The 21,662-nt window shown below is 39.0% G+C and overlaps 1 protein-coding gene across 8 annotated transcripts in view; it reads right to left on the bottom strand.

Moving 5' to 3' along the window:
* MPP2 (MAGUK p55 scaffold protein 2) overlaps positions 1-21,419 on the bottom strand; it is a 71,834-nt gene extending 50,415 nt beyond the window's left edge. For 6 of the 8 annotated variants that reach the window (XM_034415437.3, XM_087893958.1, XM_034415436.3 and 3 more), the window contains exons 1-2: positions 21,310-21,412; positions 11,288-11,396 (exon numbers count right to left, since the gene is read on the bottom strand). In XM_034415437.3, the coding sequence (XP_034271328.1) occupies positions 11,288-11,318 (31 nt within the window). In that variant the 5' untranslated portion in view covers positions 11,319-11,396; positions 21,310-21,412. Of the gene's footprint in view, positions 1-11,287; positions 11,397-21,309 lie in introns of all 8 variants that reach the window. The other 2 variants (XM_034415434.3, XM_087893957.1) reach the window with 2 other exon arrangements.
* Positions 21,420-21,662: the final 243 nt, after the last annotated feature.

The raw sequence follows: 21,662 nt of genomic DNA, 5'->3' as shown, positions 1-21,662 counted from the left end.
GAAGCTTAGGTGTTGTGCCAGCCATTTAGTCAGTTTATATGTAGGACTGAATCATAGCACTACTATAGCTCCGAGGGGGACTCCTATTTTGTGTGTCTTGGGGAGACCATAGAATCTTGCTGGGGCAGGGTCAGTTCCTCTCATTTTCCACCATTCTTTCTCCATTATATTGTTTTTGTGTGAGTTGAATTTCGAACATGCACTGGGCTCTTGGGATTCCTTCAACTCTCCCTCATTCATTTCAGTGCCTGTCTTTCATTATCTTTAGGTAAGCAAAATGTGCTTAAACTTCCATTCTAGTGGACTTTGTCTTGGTCAGTGAAGCATGGCATTATATAATCTTGGCCAAAGCGTTCCATTTTATATGAGTAGTCTTTAGTAACATTGACTCTGCTCATGGTATTAGAGATGAAAGATTATATGTGAGCATGTAGAAGGCATGCTGATATTCCACATCAATTGTTCAAGAGAAGTCATTTGTTGACAGACATTGAAGTGGCATGAAGGAGGAAAGAAGGAAAAATGCACCTTTAACTAAAGGTTCTCCTTGGGTCAGCCTCTGTTTTATCTCAAATCAAACTTGACCTGCCTCAATCAAACTTTCATTTTCAAGGGTAAATTCAATAATTTTCCACATCACCCTATACAATACCTTCCTCAGCTACATCAACTTACCTCTTCATAGGATCACAGCCTATCTTGCCAAAATAGAAGAAGTGATAATTGATCAAGTGGCTTATATTAAAGGAGAGAATATAGGAAGTTACCTTGTACATAATTAGACTTTCAGTTTATCTAGCATAATATATTGTACTTTAGAAGTGAAAAACAAGTGGCCCTCAACATCTGCTGAATCATAACTCTTAGCACAGCTCGGCAAAGGATTTTCTGATCACCTGCTATTTCATCCTTTTAATTAGGAAAGCAAAACATTGGATTTGAGTCTCTGCATTCAAAACATCTACTATACATCTGATCTATAGTCCTTTCATGACAGGGGACCATTATCCAACAATTTAGGAGTGCTGTGCCTGATATGTAGGTGTCAAATTAAGTGTACTGTAGCAGGCAACAAAATTATTCAAAACCAGTAATAACTGCCCTTGTTTTGTGTTCTCTACCTTCCTTTCAAGATCCTAAGCAGGCAATTGACACTCTGAAATAACTAAGGAGACAGTTCAACAGTAATGTGAAGTTCCATGAAAATAATACTAGCAAGCCTTTTTCTTGAAATGTGACAGTAATTTCTTTTAGTGTGCAATAAAGGCATTAAGAAAGCATTCTCAGCTGCTTCCTGTCTGAGCACCGCTTGATTCAATATTTTAACACTGAAAAGTGTTAGCTGCTAAGATGCTGGTCCCTCTTTCTCCAGCACTCACCCTATTACATCTTCGTTTCTGTGGCAACGGGAGAAAAGATTTGCATCTAAGGTTATACTAAACCAGGATAGATAAAGCAAACATTTATTAAATATTGTCAAAACTGTTTACTACAACTGATATAATTTTACTATTTTTCAGAGTAGTTGACAAGGGTTGTTGTTGTTGTTTTTTTTGTCTTTTTTGTTGTTGTTGTTGTTTGCAAAGAGAGAAACTGGAGTTAAAATGATCCAGTATACTTAGAAAAGGCTTGTCCCAGAAATATTTCATGCCAACTGACATTTACTGACTGAATTCTTGGGCATAGTCTTCCATCTACCTTGTTGCCTGATGAAAATTTCAGCAGTTCCAACATATACACTTCTAGATACAATATACTGGTACTTCTGTACAGATGGAATGAGGTATTTAAACACAGATGAACCTATCTTTTACTATTTGTAAGGTAAAACAGCATCCTTTAAGGAACCCCCACCACTGCACAATCTAGGGCAGTGTTTCTCAGTGTTGGTAACTTTAAGGTGTCCGAATTTCAACTCAGCATGCTTGCTGGGAAATTCTGGGAGATGAAGTCCACAACACACCTTAATGTTGTCAACATTGAAAAATATTGACCTGTGGTATGCATTATTTTCTTTTGCATTTTGCAAGTTTGAAAGCTTCCTATTCTCTTTAACTTGGTGCTCCTTTAATGTATTAAATAAATAATAATAATAACTTTATCATCATTGTAGGTGTATACACAGTATACCCATACAACAAAATTCATTTAACACCCAAAGACCAGGTCCAACACACATAACAATCCCCAAACACCCACCCACCCACCACAAATTCCCCCCCCCCCAAACCACCCAAACATCCACACAACAGACCAAGTAATGCTGTCCAATAGCTCACTGATGGTGGCCCTTTAGTTCATTGTTGAGTGCAATTATAGCTCTGGGATAAAAACTATTCACATAAAAAACTATTACACTAACATTTCACCTAATTACTAGCCAATCAATGACCACTCTGTCTAGGACTTTTAAGAGTTCAAATTCAGCACCTGAAGAAGTCTTTAAAGGTGCCCTTCAAAGAAAAAAACTATGTACTTGTAATATAGGACATATTGTTTATAAGGGTGTCTATCAGAAGAAAAAAACACAGCATAGGGAAAATAGACGCTGATGATACTCAGCTGTACATCTCCACCCCAGACCATCCCAACAATGCCTTGGAAGTGATGTCCCAGTGCCTGGAGGCCGTGCGGGTCTGGATGGGGAGAAACAGGCTCCGACTCAACCCTTCCAAGACCGAGTGGCTGTGGCTGCCGGCGTCCCGGTATAGCCAGCTGACGCCATCGCTGGTTATTGGGGGTGAATCATTGGCCCCCACGGAAAGGGCCCGCAACTTGGGCGTCCTCCTGGATGCACGGCTGTCCTTAGAAGGGCATCTGACGGCCGTGGCCAGGGGGGCTTTTTATCAGGTTCGCCTGATACGCCAGTTGCGCCCCTTTCTGGATCGGGACTCCCTACGCACAGTCACTCAAGCACTCGTCACTTCTCGTCTGGACTATTGTAACGCTCTCTACATGGGGCTCCCCTTGGGGTGCACCTGGAGGCTCCAACTGGTGCAGAATGCGGCCGCGCGGGGGATTATGGGAGCGACTGGGCGCTCCCATGTGACTCCTCTCCTGCGCGAGCTGCATTGGCTTCCGGTGGACTTCCGGGTGCGCTTCAAGGTGTTGGTGACCACCTTTAAAGCGCTCCATGGCTTAGGGCCGGGGTACTTACGGGACCGCCTTCTGCCACCAATTGCCTCCCACCGGCCAGTTCGCTCCCACAGAGAGGGCCTCCTCAGGGTGCCGTCGGCTAGACAATGCCGGCTGGCGACCCCCAGGAGGAGAGCCTTCTCTGTGGTGGCACCTACCCTTTGGAACAATCTACCCCCAGAGATACGAGTGATCTCCGACCTCCGGACCTTTCGTCGGGCCCTAAAAACTCATCTCTTTCAGTTAGCCGGTCTCTCTTGATTTTATGATTTTATGGTTGGTTTTAAATTTTGATATGGATTTTAAATTGATAAATTTTAAACTATGGGCCAAATTTAATTATTTTAAATCTATTTTTAATCGTATTTATGTATAAATGTTTTTATTTTGGCTGTTCACCGCCCTGAGTCCGAAAGGAGAAGGGCGGTATAGAAATTCGAATAATAAATAAATAATAAATAAATAAAATAAATAGATGAGAGGGAAGCAGTGGCCGGTTGCTCCCGCTTCGGTCCTGTTCTTGTGAATAAAGTAATGGCAGTGGGAGGCTCCATACACCCACCCAGACATCATCATGGACGATCTGCCCATGCGCAGAAGCTTATATGCATACTCCCATTGCGAACCAGTAGTAAACCCACCCCTGGAGGGAAGCTTGGGAAAATAAATGGAGCATTATGCCTAATATTTTCAGAGGTACTGGATAAATTTTTATCATCTCTAGCCAGCATAACCATGCTTTACAACTTTTTTCTCACCCTTCAGATTTCTGGACATCAACTTCAATTCTCAGCAACACTTGAGTTACCAGATTGGAAAAGGCATGTCTTATCTTCAAATATTTTTAATGAGATACACCAGCATATGAAAGAGCTCTTCACATATAAATTGGTGTCTCAGCATTTAGCTGTATGTGCATTAGAGTTGAGATATGCATTTTTTTTTCCTTCCCAGATAGGAAAAGCTGAATCTGAATGAAGACTTTAATAATGCAAGGTAACAATATTTTAGGGCAGTGTCTCCTAACCTCAACAACTTTAAGATGTGCAGACTTCTTAAAGGGGAAAGATAAAAACAGACTATCCAACTTGAAAAATAGCAGCTGCGGCCATATATGCATTCACTTTGTAAATACAGAACCTAGCACACAAACTTTATTCTTAGTTTTGTAATTCTTATTTCAGACATATTTTCCAACACTTTCATGCTTGTATCCACATCAATGATGGCAATCCTAGTGATCCTGCACAGCATCACTAGGATTTTAGACTTAAAATTTAAATGAGTGGTGTAATCAGGCTTGGGGTCTGAAGGTGTGATAGACCAATGCAGTGGCTGTATTTATTACTGCTGTTGTTTTTCATACCTTGGCTGCTGTTTATATTTGTATGGGTTTTATATTGTTTCATGATTTTTTTTTAAATATGGTTTTTAATTATTGTTAGTGAACTGTTTGATATAGTGGTTATACATTGTGTCCTGCCTGCCCAAACAATTTGGGTAACCTTGGACTAGTCACTTTCTCTCAGCTCTAAAAAAGAAGCAATGGCAAAGCACTTCTGAAAAACCTTGAGAAGAAAACTGCAAGACTCGGGCAATCTCTGAGGATTGGACACAATTGAATGAAAGCCAAGAATGATGTTGTTAGCGCAGAGTTATGAATTTGAGATGGGGACATATCAAATGAAGGAACAGCCAAACAAACCACATGCAGGAATGTGACAGTTGAAGCCACACTTTTGAAGACAGTTTTCATTGTCAAATTTAAGATGATCTACAATGATTTCATAGATAAAATAGCAGCAGAAACTGTTCAGGGATAGGTAACTACTTTGAATAGCAATAGCACTTAGACTTAGATACCACTTTACAGTGCTTTACTGCCCTCTCTAAGTGGTTTACAGAGTCAGCATATTGCCCCCAACAATGTGGGTCCTTATTTTACGCACCTCAGAAGGATGGGAGGCTGAGTCAACCTTGAGCCTGGTGAGATTTGAACTGCCAAACTGCAGTCAGCCGGCAGTCAGCAGAAGTAACCTGCAGTACTGCACTCTAACCACTGCACCACCAAGGCTCAGTATGTCTGATAGTGGGGATATTCAAAGTGTCACTCTTACACACAGCCACTTTTCTTCTGCTGCATATTTCTGAGTAGATATAAAACTAGATTACATATTACACAAGTGAACATTTGCTCCCACAATAGATGACTCATGAAAAACACTAAAACTGACACACAAGAAAAAAAAAGAAAGAAAACAACCACCTCTAAATCACCCTGCTTCTATACAATGCTAACGTCAAAGAAGTCATTATTTTTATTTAACATGTCGCTATGGTTCACAGATGCGGTGACGATAGCTGAATTTTTTACAATATCCTGAACTATAAACCACTCAACCCCATTTTAGCATGTTGTACAAACTTGGTTATTCAGTTACACTCAAAGTTCTGAATAAATTTAGGTTAAAGTTGAAATAATCCTCCTTTTTCAACTAAGGTACAGCATGTCCCTTCTCTTACAATATTCAAAACGTATCTTGAAATTAAACTCAGTAATGTAACTATGAAACTTTCCTCACAGATCTAACTTATTTCCTCAGTCAAATCAAATCATATTTGGGCTAAATAGGATCACAGTCCAAATTTGGAGTGATTGTAAAATGAGCTGACCTCACATTATGGTTCTTAGAATGCAGATTCCTTAGTTCATCTCCAAATATTTCATAAATAAACATAAGGCCCAAATTGAAAACCTTTGTTGACAGATTTTTAAGTCAAACTTAGAAAGTCCTAAGCAGAAGGTAGATACAGGGACCTCCAAAATACAATTCTATAAATCTATTCACTCTACGATATAATATGTTTTCTTAAGGGTATGTTAATGTGTTATTAATTCAATACCTAATCATGCCCAGTCTCTTACACAATGTAATTTTAAAATGGTTGCAGTTGGCATACATTTCCTCTTGGTACGTACATGGAAAATGAATTGCAACATTAGAGCTTTTATTTATATGTATGGCTAATGGGTACTGCATTGCTCAGAGCAAATGCATGCACACGCTCAGATCCTGCAAGACACCTGAGGGAAAAGACAGTAATCAAGAGTGTTATTGAAATAAGCGCTAATTATCTTTGCCACACACAGTTGCATATTGTCAGACTAATGAAGCCAATTGCTTTTAACAAAAGTATTATGCAACATACCTTAAAAAATCAGTATTGTGCAAGCTATGATACTCCCTATGGATTTCAAAGAAGCGGGATAGGAAGAAAACAACTTGATGGCACAAAAATCAATAAACCAAACAAACATCATTAAAAGGACCAATCCTTCCTAATAGGCAACATAGATGTTTAACATGTATCCCTACTCAATGTCTGAAAGCTAATAAGAACTCTTAAAAAGATAGTAATGATAATAATAACTAAGCTACTAAGTTTAGGTGTCACCTGATTCCCTGTGATTCAACAAAAGAGGATTTTCTAAGCAGTCTGATCCTGTTTCTTTGATTTATTTGAGGACCCAGATTGTTGGGGGAAATATGCTGACTTTGTAAACTGCTTTGTGAAGCACTATATAAGTCTAAGTGCTATTGCTATTATAGTATATGAGAAGCAACTCATCCAGTTAAATAAAAATAGACTTTTATAAAATATATGTAATAATTTATAACTTCACATTTTTTTCCTATCTTTGTCCTCTTTTTTTAAAACAACATATGGACTTTATAGTTGTTTTTATCTAACCCTTTGGTTTAATTGAAGCATATTGAATTTTGACACTTGTATTTCTTTTATTATTATGTTGCTTTCATCCATTATTATTAATTTATTTTCTATAATTTAATGCATAGAACACAATTGAATTAGTCAATCCATTTTTGCAGAATCATAAGTAAATCTGTTTTGTCCTAGTTCTATAACTCTCTGTGACTTTCGTAAAATCTGCGTGAAGAGTCTTCCTTACTATATTTTTGTGGTTTTTCTCCAATGATGGACTGACAGAATTTTGGGGTTGTGTTTTTTTAGTCAAGAAACATACTAGAACATTTGGAAAGTGTGGGTGGAAAAGTTCCAATCTGTACATTAGAACAGGAATTTCAGATTAGTTTCCATGAGAATTCTTAGAGCTCTACTGCAACCTCCAGAGCAGGCCACAGCTTGGTGGTTTCACTTTCTTTTGAGTTTTCATCAAATTTCACTGAGAAATTTCCAAGGCTTTGGTTACCACCAGTTGAAACATGTAAATTTGGACCACCTAGAAAAGGGTCCTCGAACGTTTTAAACAGGGGGCCAATTCACGGTCCCTCAGACTGTTGGGGGGACTGGACTAGCTGGCTGGGCATGGCTAGGTGGTCATGTGACTGGGTGGGTGTGGCTAGGTGGTCATATGACTAAGTGGTCATGGTCAATTTAACAGTTCATTAAACAATGCACACAAATTAAACTTTAATTTATTTTGCTCCTGGGGGTGTTTTATTTGCTTTCATTTGCATGTTGCTCCTTTGACTGTCTTTTCTTTTTACTAGATTGTTTTTTCAGTTGTTTAGGAATCTAGTGGTCCACTTCAGGAAACTCAGCTTTGCAGCAATTCTTCTCAGCCCCAAGAAACTTGAGAAGTCTCTCTCTCTATGTGTGTCTCTTCTTTCTCTCTCCCACTCTCTCTCTCTTTCTTTCTGTCTCTCTCTTTCTGTCCCTCTCTCTCCTCTCCTTCTCTTTCTCTCTCTCTTTCTGTCTCTCTCTCCCTCCCTCTGTCCCTCTCTGTCTCTCTCTGTCTCTCTCTCTTTATCTATCTTCCGGAGGTGGGGCATCCATGCACTCTGTTTTTCACCTCTCCCACCTCCAGAACATCTCTGCAGGCCAAAAAGGGCCAAAAATGGCCTCCTAGGACATCTGTATGCCCCCGTTTTTCACCTCCCCCACCCCCAGACATCTGTGTGCCCCCGTTTTTCACCTCCCCCACCCCCAGAACATTTCTGCAGGCCAAAATTGTTGGCCTTACCTTTCAGTTCCAGCCCATGGGACTCACAAAGGTAAGTCCTGCACTCGACTGAAAGGTGGGCGGGACGATGTGGGTGGGGCAGCCTCATGGTTCTGCACGGGCCAGATTAATGGCTTCAGTGAGCCGCATGTGGCCCACAGGCCATAGTTTGGGGACCCTTGACCTAGACCAAATCATGTGGGCTCTGGAAGATGTATTTCTGAATTAGGCAGGAAAAAGCCAAAGGCACTGATTGCCATGCCAATTGATTGATTGATTGATTGATTGAATGCCATACAATGTCAGGGAAATCTACACATGTCCAGTCTTGACAACCTAAATTGCTAGTTCATTCTGTTAGGTGTTTGTGTGCCTATCCTTGATGCAGGGGACAAATTAGCTAGGTATGGGAGTATTAATTGGATATAGATAGTCCTCAACTTACAACTGTAATGGAGCCTGCCCATTACTGTCATAAGTCATGACAGTCCTAAAGTGGGATGCCAAATGTTAAGTGAATGCCATGCTTGTTAAGAAAACCCATAATTTGCTATTGAGTTTTTTAGTTTTTGGTTTTTGCTGAAAACTGAAAATAAACATTGGCTTTCGGCAAAAACTTTGTAAATCAGGGTCATGTGACTGCAGTGTGTTCAAACAGCTGTAAATGCAGGCTGGTTGCCAAGTGGCCAAAATGCTGTCACATGGTCATGAGTGGGATATCAGAACTGGCTCATATCTTTTGAAGGTTCTGACGTAACTTTGAGTGGTCATTAAGCAACCGGTTGAAAGTTGAGGAGTATCTCTAGGTTGCATTAAAAGCCAATGTCACTGGAAATGGCAAGGGTTAAAGAGAAATAGGACACGCAAGGCACTGGGAAGATGCGCAGGCTGGCTAATATTCAAACCAAGTAGCCGAGCATGGAAGAAAAGGACAAGGTCCAATCACTTTTTAAGACTCTCCAGGATTTGTTTCAGGCAAAACCTGGAACAGCCAAGAGATTCTGCCAATCTGCTGCCTATCCAGTATACTTTGACAAACCTTCCAAAACATGATGCATTTGTTCCAGATTTAAAACAAAACATCATTTTTTATTTCATGCATTCCCTAATGCCATATGTTGAAACTTATTGGTATCCTGTTCCCTACCCTGGTTTTAAAAAATTCAGAAATTCCTCAGATGCCTTCTCAAGTTAAGTAAAGCAACTGGCAGGTCTATTTTTTGCAATCGCAAACACTACTACCACTAACACTAGCAATTTCACAGAATTATAAATCTGGAAAGGATCACTTTGGCTTTTGAGTCTAACCCTCTATATTTTCTTCCTCTTCAAAAATCAGTAGTAAATCAGGAACTGTTTTTATGGAGAGAGTATTTTCAGTATTGAATTTTACTTCAGAAGATGCAAAGCCAACCCACTTCAACCAATTTATCGTTTTTAGAAAGTGGCTTGATTACCTCTTCAAAAAAAATTTGTAAAACTTCCTCTGGTTTCTGCAAGGGGCATCTGAATTGGGGTTATATTGCTGATTCTTTTTAGAATGCTGAAATGTAGATTTAATTATTACTATCTGGAAAAAAAAACCTGCCTATCCCTGAAGGACAAAGAAATATTTCTTTAATAGACAAATCTTGTTCCAGGCTTAAAACTAATAGACAATAACCTAATTCCAAAATAATCATTGAGAATGTACAGAGACAAGTTGAAGGCTTATTGGGTTTCCATTCCATCTCAAACTCATTTTAAGTTTCTGGACGTAAAAGAGTCTCCTCAAATGCAGGAAACAGTTGTTTGCATTGGATTATGATGTCTTGGCTGAATTCTAACTAATGGGATGTTCAAATTATTATCCTATAATAAAAAAGAAGCTCTTTGCTTGTGTGTGAACAAGGGGCACAATGTCATGACAAGGCTGAGCATGTGTCCATGTGACAATGGATTGAGATTAAACAGATATATGCTGAAAAATCAACAATATTTCTACCCATACAATGCAGCAATTAAGAATCAGAGGACGAAATATGATCTCTTGAAGAGATAAAACAATATGCCTCTGATCCAAAGAATAAAACAGTCAACAATGAAATGTTGCAGCAAATCCAGGGAAAGCTGAGCCCACTACTAAATTTTATCAGCACTCTGTTTATCTAGACATAGATTGTTTGCATAACTAATTGTGGATCCAATATTACAGAGAACTATTTGTTTGTTAATATTCTCTCTGAAAGTAGTTTATATAGAGATCATTGTATCTCCACAGCCAACAAATTTACGAGATGCTGACAGAGACCTCAAATCTTTCAATGACAAAGGGTAGACTTGAAGGGTCTCCCTCCCTTCTAGTCAAAAACCTTAGTCTCTGCAGCCCACTGTCTTCTACTATTGCTTGGGCTTCATTTAAGGCCAAATCTCCCCTAGTCTTAGTTAAAAAGCAACAGACTGGGCTTACCATCTTGTGTGTCTTCTCTAGTATGTATAGGAACATATCCATAATCTTTAATCCCTGGAACTATTGGGAATTGTAAGTGAAAATATCTAGTGACTTCTAGAGCTGGCTGCCTCCACCAGATGAAAAAGACTAACTGAGAGAGAGAGAGAGAGCAAAACCTTAATGCAAAATGTAAAAGCAGAAGAGCTGGGTTTATACAACTCAGTTATCCAGGTCAAAGACCTAGCAGCTCCATTTGTACAATCTGTTAAATTTGATTACTTTTTAGCTGAACCCAGTCAATCTGATTAGTTTTATCTTTAGTTTATTAGTTTATACATATCTTTATTATGGTTACTAACCAGAGAATATCAATGGGTGTTGGAAATAAAATAGTTTGTGACTAGTTCATTGACACAACCAAAGTATGCCTAATTTGGGTTAGTCTGTGATTCAGAATTTTGGCAACTGCAGAAAATGGGGTAACTCAATTAACTTGCTAAGGATTAGGAACATTGTAGTTTTATGGCAAATTCCAACGTGAACTCCTGTAAATCCAGTTGATACTGGCAATAAATTATGGGAGCAGTATAAAACCCTTACAAATCCTTGCTTTATCTCATAGAAAGTGCAACAATCAACTTGATGCCCTCCAGATTTGTTTTAGATTTAGCTCTAGATTTCTGGAGAATACCAGGTTGGAAAAATATGAATCAGAGATAGGAATAAGTTCTTACCTGTCTCAGAGTTGGTTGAAGCAACAGGCATTTCGATAACTAGAGAAGTCTTCTCAGTGATAGAATTACAAATAGTTAATTCTTCTTCTAATGAGCACCTGTGGCGATCCTGCAGAAAGAGAAGAAATTGAACACCTTTTCAAAAGATGATTGCAAAGATTTATCCCATTGCCTACAGTAGCATACACCTACTTAATTTTGAAACCAGTATCAAGTTCAGAAATTATTTATAAATAACAGACATGGTCTTAACTAGGTGATTTTTTATTTTATTTTTTTGCATTTTATTCTTTAGGTAATAAAGAGAGGAATAAGAAGAAGAGCTAAGTTGTCAAGGAGTATATCTTCTGCCAGTTTTACTTTCTCCTACATTCAAATTTTTTAAAATCTGAAAATTTCCCATCGCAGTTATGAAGAATATGCAAATTCTAGCAAGTTTTATCAAAAGCCCACCTAAATGAAGTAATCTACCATCTGCCCTATTCAAATTTGTGGAGTTGTTTCCGACAGTAAAAGAACTAAACAAGTGTGCAGCTGTGAACAATGAAGACTACATTCAAGAAAAGAAAATTGCCAACCATAATTAAACATCGCAACAGTGGAAAAAACACATAGAGATTCAAAGTGGGGCTTGTATCTCATTTGTTTTGCTTTTCCCACAATTTTTAACTAATCTCACATTCTTTGGGGCCAATATATTTTAAAAATGCAATTTCTCTTAAATTCTTACTGAAAAAAATACAAAACATTCTGACTTTAATAATACAGATAATATAGTTTATTGTTCACATACGTGTACTGAACTGTATGCTGACATTTCTTTGCAGGTGGATGCTGAAAGATTATACAGCAACCATTTGAAGTTACAATCAACTCAAAAACGGGGACTTAAAATCTGTGTCTGAAGATCAGATCCACTCTGTGGTTATGTCACCCAACTTCAGGTACACATCAATATGGTGGCACTGATGGTTATTTGCAGCATTTCAGTTTTTGACAAAACCATACCTATAATGGACTATTGGTTTGCTTAACAACTGCAGCATTTGTGCAACATTTGCCATGGTCATTTTACAATTGCTTGTTCACAAAAAGAGGTCATAAAATTTAGTCAGTTTCATGATTGACCTATTTTATGACCATTACAATAACATAATGGGCAGGCTCCTTTATGTTCATATGTAGAGGACTATCTGCATAATTGGAAATAATAAGCATGCTTTAAAATTGGAGAAAGAAACACTGTGTTGATGACATATAAAGGTAAAGGTTCCGCTCGCACATACGTGTTAGTCGTTCCCGACTCTAGGGGGCAGTGCTCATCTCCGTTTCAAAGCCAAAGAGCTAGTGCTGTCCGAAGACGTCTCTGTGGTCACGTGACTGGCATGATTAAATGCCAAAGGCGCACGGAACACTGTTACCTTCCCACTAAAGGTGATCCCTATTTTTCTACTTGCATTTTTTACATGCTTTCAAACTGCTAGGTTGGCAGAGCTGGGACAAGTAATGGGAGCTCACCCTGTTATGTGGCACTAGGGAGTCGAACCACTGAACTGCTGATCTTTCGATCAACAAGCTCAGCATCTTAGCCACTGAGCCACCGCATCCCTGTGTTGATGACATATACAATAGTATACAACATATGCAAAATGCAAAGCATTAGCAAGCCCCAATACTAGTAAAAGAACATAGTAGGAAAAAAATGGGACTAAAATTAAATATAAAGAAGACCAACTAATGACAACAAACAGAACCAGCAGCCTCAGAAATGGCAAAGTAGCTTTTAAGGATCAGCTATCAATAGTAAAGGATTAAGCAATCAAGAAATACACCATATACTAGCACTTGGTAGAGCAACTATGAAGGCCTTAGAAAAGATATTCAGATGCAGCACTGCATCTAATTACAATCATGCTGTGACACTCTATGGAAGCAAAAGTTGGAATTTAAAGAAGTAGGATAGTAAGAGTATTGATGCCTTTGAACTTTGGCTTGGAGAAGTCTCCTGAGGATACTATAGACAGCCAAGAAAACATGCCAATGGATCATCAAATAAATCAACTTAGCATTGCCACCCCAGATATAAATAACCAAGTTCAAATTATCCTATTTCAATCTATTATGCAAAGACCTAGTTCCCTAAATAAAGCTGTAGCACTAGGAAAGGTGCAATGAAGCAGAAGAAGTGGATGATCAGCAGCAAGGACTCAGTTATACTGGCAATAAGTATCCTATTGGGAGTCTTGAAATAACAGGGATAAATCATCATGCAGAAATGAAATTTTTTTTATTTTATTTATTTTATTTAAATTTGTATACCGCCCTTCTCCTAGTGGACTCAGGGCGGTGCACAGCCAAGTAAAAAGCATCCAATACAAAATTTAAAAATTTAAAAGAATTATACCCTTTGGCCAAAAATTTAAGAACCTTACGACTAAAACTCATTAAACAATTAAAAATCTAATATCTCAAAAATGGGGGGGGGGTGTTTCACGCCAGCCCTGCTTGATGGAAGAGAAAAGTTTTTAGGGCATGGCGAAAAGCCCGGAGATGTGATATCCTCCGTATCTCTGGGGGCAAATCGTTCCAGAGGGCAGGTGCTACCACAGAGAAGGCCCTCCCCCTGGGGGTCGCCAGCCGACACTGCCTAGCTGACGGCACCCTGAGGAGTCCCTCTCTGTGGGAGCGTACTGGCCGGTGGGAGGCTATTGGCGGCAGAAGGCGGTCCCGCAAATACCCAGGTCCGATGCCATGGAGCGCTTTAAAGGTGGTAACCAGTACCTTGAAGCGCACCCGGAAGTCCACTGGGAGCCAATGCAGCTCACGCAGGAGAGGTGTCACATGGAGCGCCCTCTCGCTCCCATAATCCCCTGCGCAGCCACATTCTGCACCAGCTGGAGCCTCCGGGTGCACCTCAAGGGGAGCCCCATGTAGAGAGCATTGCAGTAGTCCAGGCGGGAAGTGACAAGTGCTGAGTGACTGTGCATAAGGAGTCCCGATCCAGAAAGGGACGCAACTGGTGAATCAGGCGAACCTGATGAAAAGCCCCCCTGGCCATGGCCGTCATATGCCCTTCAAAAGACAGCTGTGCATCCAGGAGGACACCCAAGTTGTGAGCCCTCTCCGTGGGGGCCAATAACTCGCCCCCAATAGCCAGCGATGACTCAACAGTATGTAATCCATCAATCAACAGTTTTATTATCTGTCATGATAACAAAAATATCAATATTCTGAAAAGGTTATTAAACTTTATCACTTTATATAGTCCAACTATAAACAGTGTAATATTATTCTATTCAATTTAGGAATAAGTCTCATCATTTTCAACAGAGTTTTCATCCCAACTTCATTGTATTCCCCTACAGCTGAAGTTTTAAGTTCTAGTATAAAAACCAAATCTTTCTTTCTCCTGTGTATAAGTATTTATTGCACTAGATAGAGGCTAGACAGAAAAAAGGAAGTCTTGGTTCTTACTGGACCTTAAAAATTACAGCTGCAGTGGAATACAATGAAGTTGGGATGTCAGCTCTTAGAGGCAAATCCTTCCAGCTGGATTGAAAGGTTGCTCATTTTGTGCCTAGTTTCCTGTAAGGGTCATTGCCAAAGAACTAAAAATATATTTTCCCAAAAGGACTGATGAACTGGTTGAATTTTCCCAAAGCAATCAAACTGCTTCTTTCTCCTGCAAGATTGATGTTACCAATAACCCATGAGGTTATCCAGACAAGAAGCACAATCAGGAATACTATCTCTTTCTTTATTGTTAAGTTACATTAACAGAATTTTACAAGACTGAAAGTATTTCTCTTTCCCCCCCCCTTTCCTTTCCTTTGCTTTTACAGTCCAGAAAACTAGGAAGAATCCCTTCTGAAATGTTTCCCACACCATCCTCCCTTTGGGTGAACTGAGACACTTTTTACATGCTGGTCATCCAGTATGCAGCTCTCCCTCCTGTCTCCCAAGACCATTCCCACAGACCATCACACTCCCAGACACTAGGAAAAATATTGCAAGAAGACGTAAATTATTATTATTTATCTTTTCTTCCAAACAATAGATCTGATCTATTTTTTTCCTCCAATAGTACTGGGAGACGGTGAAGATTGACCGAGAACAACTGGTTCAAATCATCCAGTGAACTTACAGCTAAATGGGGATTTGAACCAAAATTTCCCAAAGCTTAATACCAAATTACACTGAATATTAATATCTTTTCAGCAATTGTCTCTTTTTCTAAGACCTAGAGGTGCAACTCATGAGTTGATGCATCCCTAGGTATGGTGAAAATGAACCAGCTACTGTATGTGTGAGAAAATATAGATTTTCTTATAAATTCTAAAGTTTTAGCCAATATTCCTTGCATGATTTCCTGGGCTGATCTCCTCTAATGTGCTCCATTATTAGCCCAACCCTCACTGACTGTTCACAAGAGAAATCTCAGCCAGGTCTGCTGACAGGAGGAAAATATTAGTCAGAGAACTGACATGCCCACAAGCAGCAGTTAATCAATAATTCGACAATCAATAATACATTAGGAATGGAGTTAGTCCTAATTAAGAGGCGAGATGCAGCCGTTCCCTACAGGAAGTATAGACTGAACTGTATAAAAGAATCTGTATAAAACTGTATAAAAGAATTTAAAAAACACAGATTCAGATAAGAATTCTTGGTAGCTCTGCCTAAATTGTGAAGAGACAAGGCAAGGACATAAAACCAAGATTTATTTTACTTTGGTTACCATATTTATTTTATGGGATTTCTTTTTTGCAGAAAAAGAAACCACCTCTAACAAGCATCCTTCGGTGGTTAGACTCCAGGCTGTTTAGAAACCCAATAAATGCCTAGCCTTGCTTTTTTTAATCTTCTTCAAGAATCAGACCCTGAAGAGAGAATTTCAAAATTCCCAGCTTCTCTTGCCATTTTATTCCACTACATTCCCTTTCAGAGTAGGGAAAATTGAAGGCAGTCTTTTGCAAGATTAGCAGGAGATAGATTGAATGCTGCAGAATTCCCCACCCCAAATTATTAAAATGGTGAGAACTGGAGGGTAAAAACTATGCTCAAGATTACAGAAGTTAACCAGTGGGTGAAAACAAGACATATATCTATAAAGTATAAAATGGGACTGAGGGCTCAATCAGTTCTTGGTATTTCACACTCTTATTTCAGATGTTTGCAGTGTGTGATTTATGATCATTTAATAGCATTCTGGACTGGTCTTTAGGCTTTCAACATTATCTAATTTTTTTCACATCTTGGATACAGGCAAACAGAAACTACAGATTCCAGGGTAGAAAACTGTTGGACACAAATTATATTTCCCATCTGTATAAGGATCATCTAGGGATGCTTTAGAGATACACAAATCTCAAAAACAAGAGGAGGAGGATGGCAAGCAGGGAAAATAAAGTTCAGTAAATTCTGTAAAGATTAGAATATTTGTTCTAATCTGTAAAGATTAGAATATCTATTTGCCTGCTGCATTTTGAATCTTAACAAATCCTTGTTTTTGCTGCCACAATAAAAATGTTTTCGTATAGCATATTGCACTTGTAGTCTACATAAGCCTTAAGGTTGCAAAGTAAGCAACTCTTATGGAATTGCTTCAACAACAAAAATATTCAGCAGTAAATCTTAGGGAATTCTGAGCTAGTTTGGCATTAAATTTTGGAGTATGACTTAGGCAGAATGGAATCCCAATTTCCAATCTCAGTTCCAATTTAGATGGAGGAAAAATCTGAGTGGCAAATTCAATGAATTCATACCATAGAATGGCAGTTAAATATTGGGTTCATATTTGTGGAACATGGAATATTCACAAATAGGAATGTTTTTGTTTGAAAGTGCTTTAAATGATTAAACTTTATAAAGTGAAGGGGGGAAATGCTTATGAGATTCCTGTTAGAAATGTGGGATATAAATTGTTTATGTGCCATCAGGTTGTTTTCAGTGACCTCATAGATTTTTTTCCCATGACAATCTATCCCCAATGGGGTATAAATAAAATAAAATGATCTGGCTCAGAAAGGTCACTGGAAAAACATTCAAGAAGAAAAGAAAAGGTTGGAAAGAGAAATAATTTCCTTGGTAGCTGGACTTAATCCTTGCTCTTTGCTCTTCTACAAACAAAACTTCAGATTTTCCTTGTCAGCTATGCTTTTTAAGATGCATGATTATTGTTTTTTAACCATTTTAACATGTGTGTGAGGTTTTTATTTCTCTTGAAGCTGTTTTGAGTGTCCTCAGGAAAAGATTGAAAATAATTATTTGAGAAAGAGTGGTGGAAGGAGATTATAGGGGATTGTAGAAATCCTCACTGAATGCAAGGCAAGCTATATCTAGAGCCCAAAAGATGTTTTTATTTTAAACAATTTAGAAGGGAAAATCATGGCCATCATCATTCTTAAGGCCAGGACCCAAAAATCTTAAACCGAGAATTGTTTGAGGGTGGGGGGGGGTCATACTTCCTTATGCATCTCTTGTACAGGTTGTATGCAAATAGCATAAGTAACAATAGATTTTTCCCTCTATTTGACAGCAGGTAGAAGGATCATTAAGAGAGATCATTTAGAGCAGCTGTTCACAGTATGAACACCTTGGGCAGTCATGGTTGGTTGACTGAGGGTAATAAATATGTTTAAGGGACAGAAAGATTGTGGTAGGAATTTGAGCTTGCACTCATGTTGCTTTTAGGAAAGCATCAATCTTCCATAAAATAGTCCTCTATATCTTTCATGCATACACAGACCATCATAATCTATTCATCCACTAATCTTGTGTGCCCCAAATCAGTAGTCCAAGGAAATCAACACCATTATGACATATCCATTCAAAATTATCAACCTCAGCACCAACACACTTGTGCATTATGCAGAAATGAGTTCACGTGACAAGTGGGGTGGGGGCAAACAGACCACTAATCTTTTCGGTGTGCCAGCCTATCATCACATTTCATATTATGTAATACACTGTGCATTCCGCCTCCATGGAGTGCAATGTTAGTAGCTTTCTATTTTTATAGACACACACACACATAGAAGACAGAGTCTTCTTTTTTTAAAAAAAGAGGAAATACAGATCATTCAGGGCCATTTTGAAAATAAAATCTCAAGTATGTTTCAAAATTTGGCTACAACTGGAATTGCATATGCTGAAAAGGAATGCTAAGTATAGCTATACTCTCTTATCTACCAGAATTTTAAACATCAAATTGCTTTTATCCTCTTGCCTCCCCCCTCCCGCCTCCCAACCCATACAAAGAAATTCTCAAAAGCTATGGTAGCAACTAAAAATCTGAGACTAGGGGATAGGATAATGTAAAAGTGTACATTTTACAATATAAATCATTTTTTTTACTATCTTTCATGCTCACAAAAATGGGGATTCATGGACGATGCATTTGACACAGATAAACTATTGTGAATTAAGCCTTAATAATCATGAGTAATTATACTGGCTTGTGGTGGGGAAGTTGGGCTGGCTGCAAACCAAAGACACTTTACACATGCTTGTGAATCAGGATTTTTTTATTATTATTATGCCAAATAAATGTAAAATGAATCTGCAGAGTTAATGTCATCTGCTTTTTTTTCTGACAATACAATCTGTGCAACTTTCATCTTTTTGCCATCAGAACAATTTGGAATAAATATTTAGTGACAGAATGTTCAGAATGGTCCATGGCATAGCACATCTGGCTGAATATCATTCAAATATCATTCAAATTTATAAACTTATGTCAGAAACTAAAATGAATTAAATGGACTATGTCAATGATGTAAGAGAGATTAGGCCCTTACATTATATCTAACAATGACAAATTACCAGGTTGGTGGTCAAGGCATCCAGCTAGAAACCAGGAGATTGGGAGTTCTAGTTCACTTTAGGCATGAAACCTGGCTGGGTAATTTGAGCAAGTCACTTTCTCTCTCAGCCCAGTGCACCTCTCATGGTTGTTGTTGGAAAATAGAAGGAGAGAGTATTAGGAATGTTAGCTGCCTTGAGTTGTTTATAAAAATAATAAATGTAGGATTAAAAATCTAAAATAAAAAAGGTGCAAAATTAATCACAGTTTAGCACAGCTTGTCTTGTGTGTGACTGATCATTAGCCAACAGCAGTCACTTTAATACAGTTTCAAAGTAGAGAACTTTGCACATTCCAGATGTGATAGATTCTTAAAATCAGCATGGTCATTGACCAAGAATCAGGGGAAGGCAAATTAAATACTTGGAGACCAAGGGCTTGGTTACTCCTGAAGTTTTGTGTTGGGTGAAGAAGCCCATGGTTCAAATACTTACTCAGCCAAGAATCTAATTAAGTGACTTCAGTTCTACTTTCTCAATTCAACCTACCTCAAAAGATTGTTGTAAGGAGAGGAGTAAAGAAAGAGAGAGTGAGCCAGATAAGTGACAAAGCAAAAGAACACATATCCTAATTTTTAAGCACTCTTTTTCTTTCTTTCTTTTTCTTTTTTCTTTTCTTTTCCTTTTTTTCTTTTCTTTTAAAAAACCAGCATATTTTACACTCCTAGCTACATATAGTGGAAGAAAAGAGGAAACATAGAATGTAATTTCTTTTTCTCATTAAGTCTGAACAGGTTTCCAGCATTTTTTAAATCTCAAGAGTTGGATGCGTGTGCTATATTAGGTATCCTAGCTATCCAAACAGGTAATCCATCTCAAATTCAGAAATGCAGATCACCACCTATTTTGTGTTAATTTGCTGCAAAACACTAAAATACTGCACAGTTGCCGTATTCTGGAATAAGGCAAAGACCTAGGGAGTTGAATAATGTGAGAAGATGTGCCATCCATTTTGTCTATCATCACACTATGATGAAATAAGGCAAAGCAATTTAAAGAAAAGGACCACCCTTAAAATACCCAGGGAGTGGTGAAGATTGGGTGGCTTAAAGGCATATTATGGTTTCCCCACACAAAAATAAATACTTTTGTCCAGGAAAAAGAAAATATTCATTCATTCATTCATGCCCCAGTAAAGAGAACATCTTTCAGATGGATTTGAAAGGAATCATCATCATCATCATCATCATCATCATCATCATCATCATCATTATCATGCCAGTAACAAGCTGCGGAAGCATTACGCCGATTCCTGTGAAAGCAATTCCCACTGAGACTTAATTCAAAGTAGACTCACATCGTGGATCGCACTACAAATAAACCCACGTAGTGAAACAATGATTGCCATTTTGCACAATACACCAACTAAGCCATACCCCTGGCTACCCTTAATAATGCTGATCGTCTAATCTAATCTGTTTGTGATTCAGTGTGTTATGAAAGCCCAGAAATCTGGCTTATGTTCATCGTGGCTCAATTAACCATAGTTAAATACGTCACATGAACACCCAGCTATTCTCTATGATGTGGATAACACACATCTCCACCCCTCTTTTTCCAACCAGGAATCGGAGGAATTATTATATTCATCATTTCAGGTCTCTTCCAAGCTGTACTACACTTTAAATCCGCGAACAGTTTAAAATGAAACCACACAAGCCTCCAAGACCTCATGCGCGCAACGCTACTCAAGGCTAAACGAAAGGCGGAGAGGAAAGAGGGAATCCGATACTAGTCTGGCAAATCCGCCCATTAATAATAATTAAAAAGACAGATCGGAAAGGATCCGCGTGGTTTTGGAGTGAACTGATCTGAAAGGAGGAGGAATGGGAGGAAGGAGGGCGTAAATCTCCATCGAGAGCTAAATCTCAAGATAAGAGATTCTGTTTAGGGTTAGAGGCGAGGTGACACAATGCAAAGGAAGAACCAGGGCGACAGCGAGGGGACACTCCAGCCGAGAGGGAGCGAAATGGGTTGGAGTGGGAAGGGTAGAAAAGGAAGGGACGAGGTCCACTAAAATCGTGGGAAGGCTTATAGGGGGCTTATTGCTTCATCCCTTTATTAAAGACAGGAGCCGGGAGACGAGAGAAGGAAAGAGAAAGGGGGAAATAGATGCGCCAAAAGAAAGAAGGGGGAAAAAGCTGTCAGCCCCCACTCACCTGTTTACGGTGGCGATTAGAGCCGAGGCTGGGTGGGAATACCAAGTCCCCCTTTCTCTCTCTTGAGCTTGGAGATTCGCGGCTTCGTAGCTGAGCTTTGCCTCGGTTTGACTGGGAACCGGCTCGGATCATTCTTGACGTCTCCTCTAGGGGCCTTAAAGGGGCAACACTTCACGGAAAGATGCGATGGGCCCCACCAAGCCACGGCTTGCGGGAAAAGCTTTTTTTTTCTCAGGCTTTTTCTTATTATTTCACAAGCAAAGTACATGCGATCGGGGGTTTTGATTGGATATGGCTCAAACATTAAATTTTGCCGAAAGGAGAGGCCACGGCTTTGAACAGCTTCTTCTCTT

This window comes from Pantherophis guttatus, chromosome 4 (genome assembly GCF_059756535.1).
Source record: "Pantherophis guttatus breed Tessera chromosome 4, ASM5975653v1, whole genome shotgun sequence".
Taxonomy (NCBI): domain Eukaryota; kingdom Metazoa; phylum Chordata; class Lepidosauria; order Squamata; family Colubridae; genus Pantherophis; species Pantherophis guttatus.
This window is presented reverse-complemented; position numbering and strand designations above follow the sequence as displayed.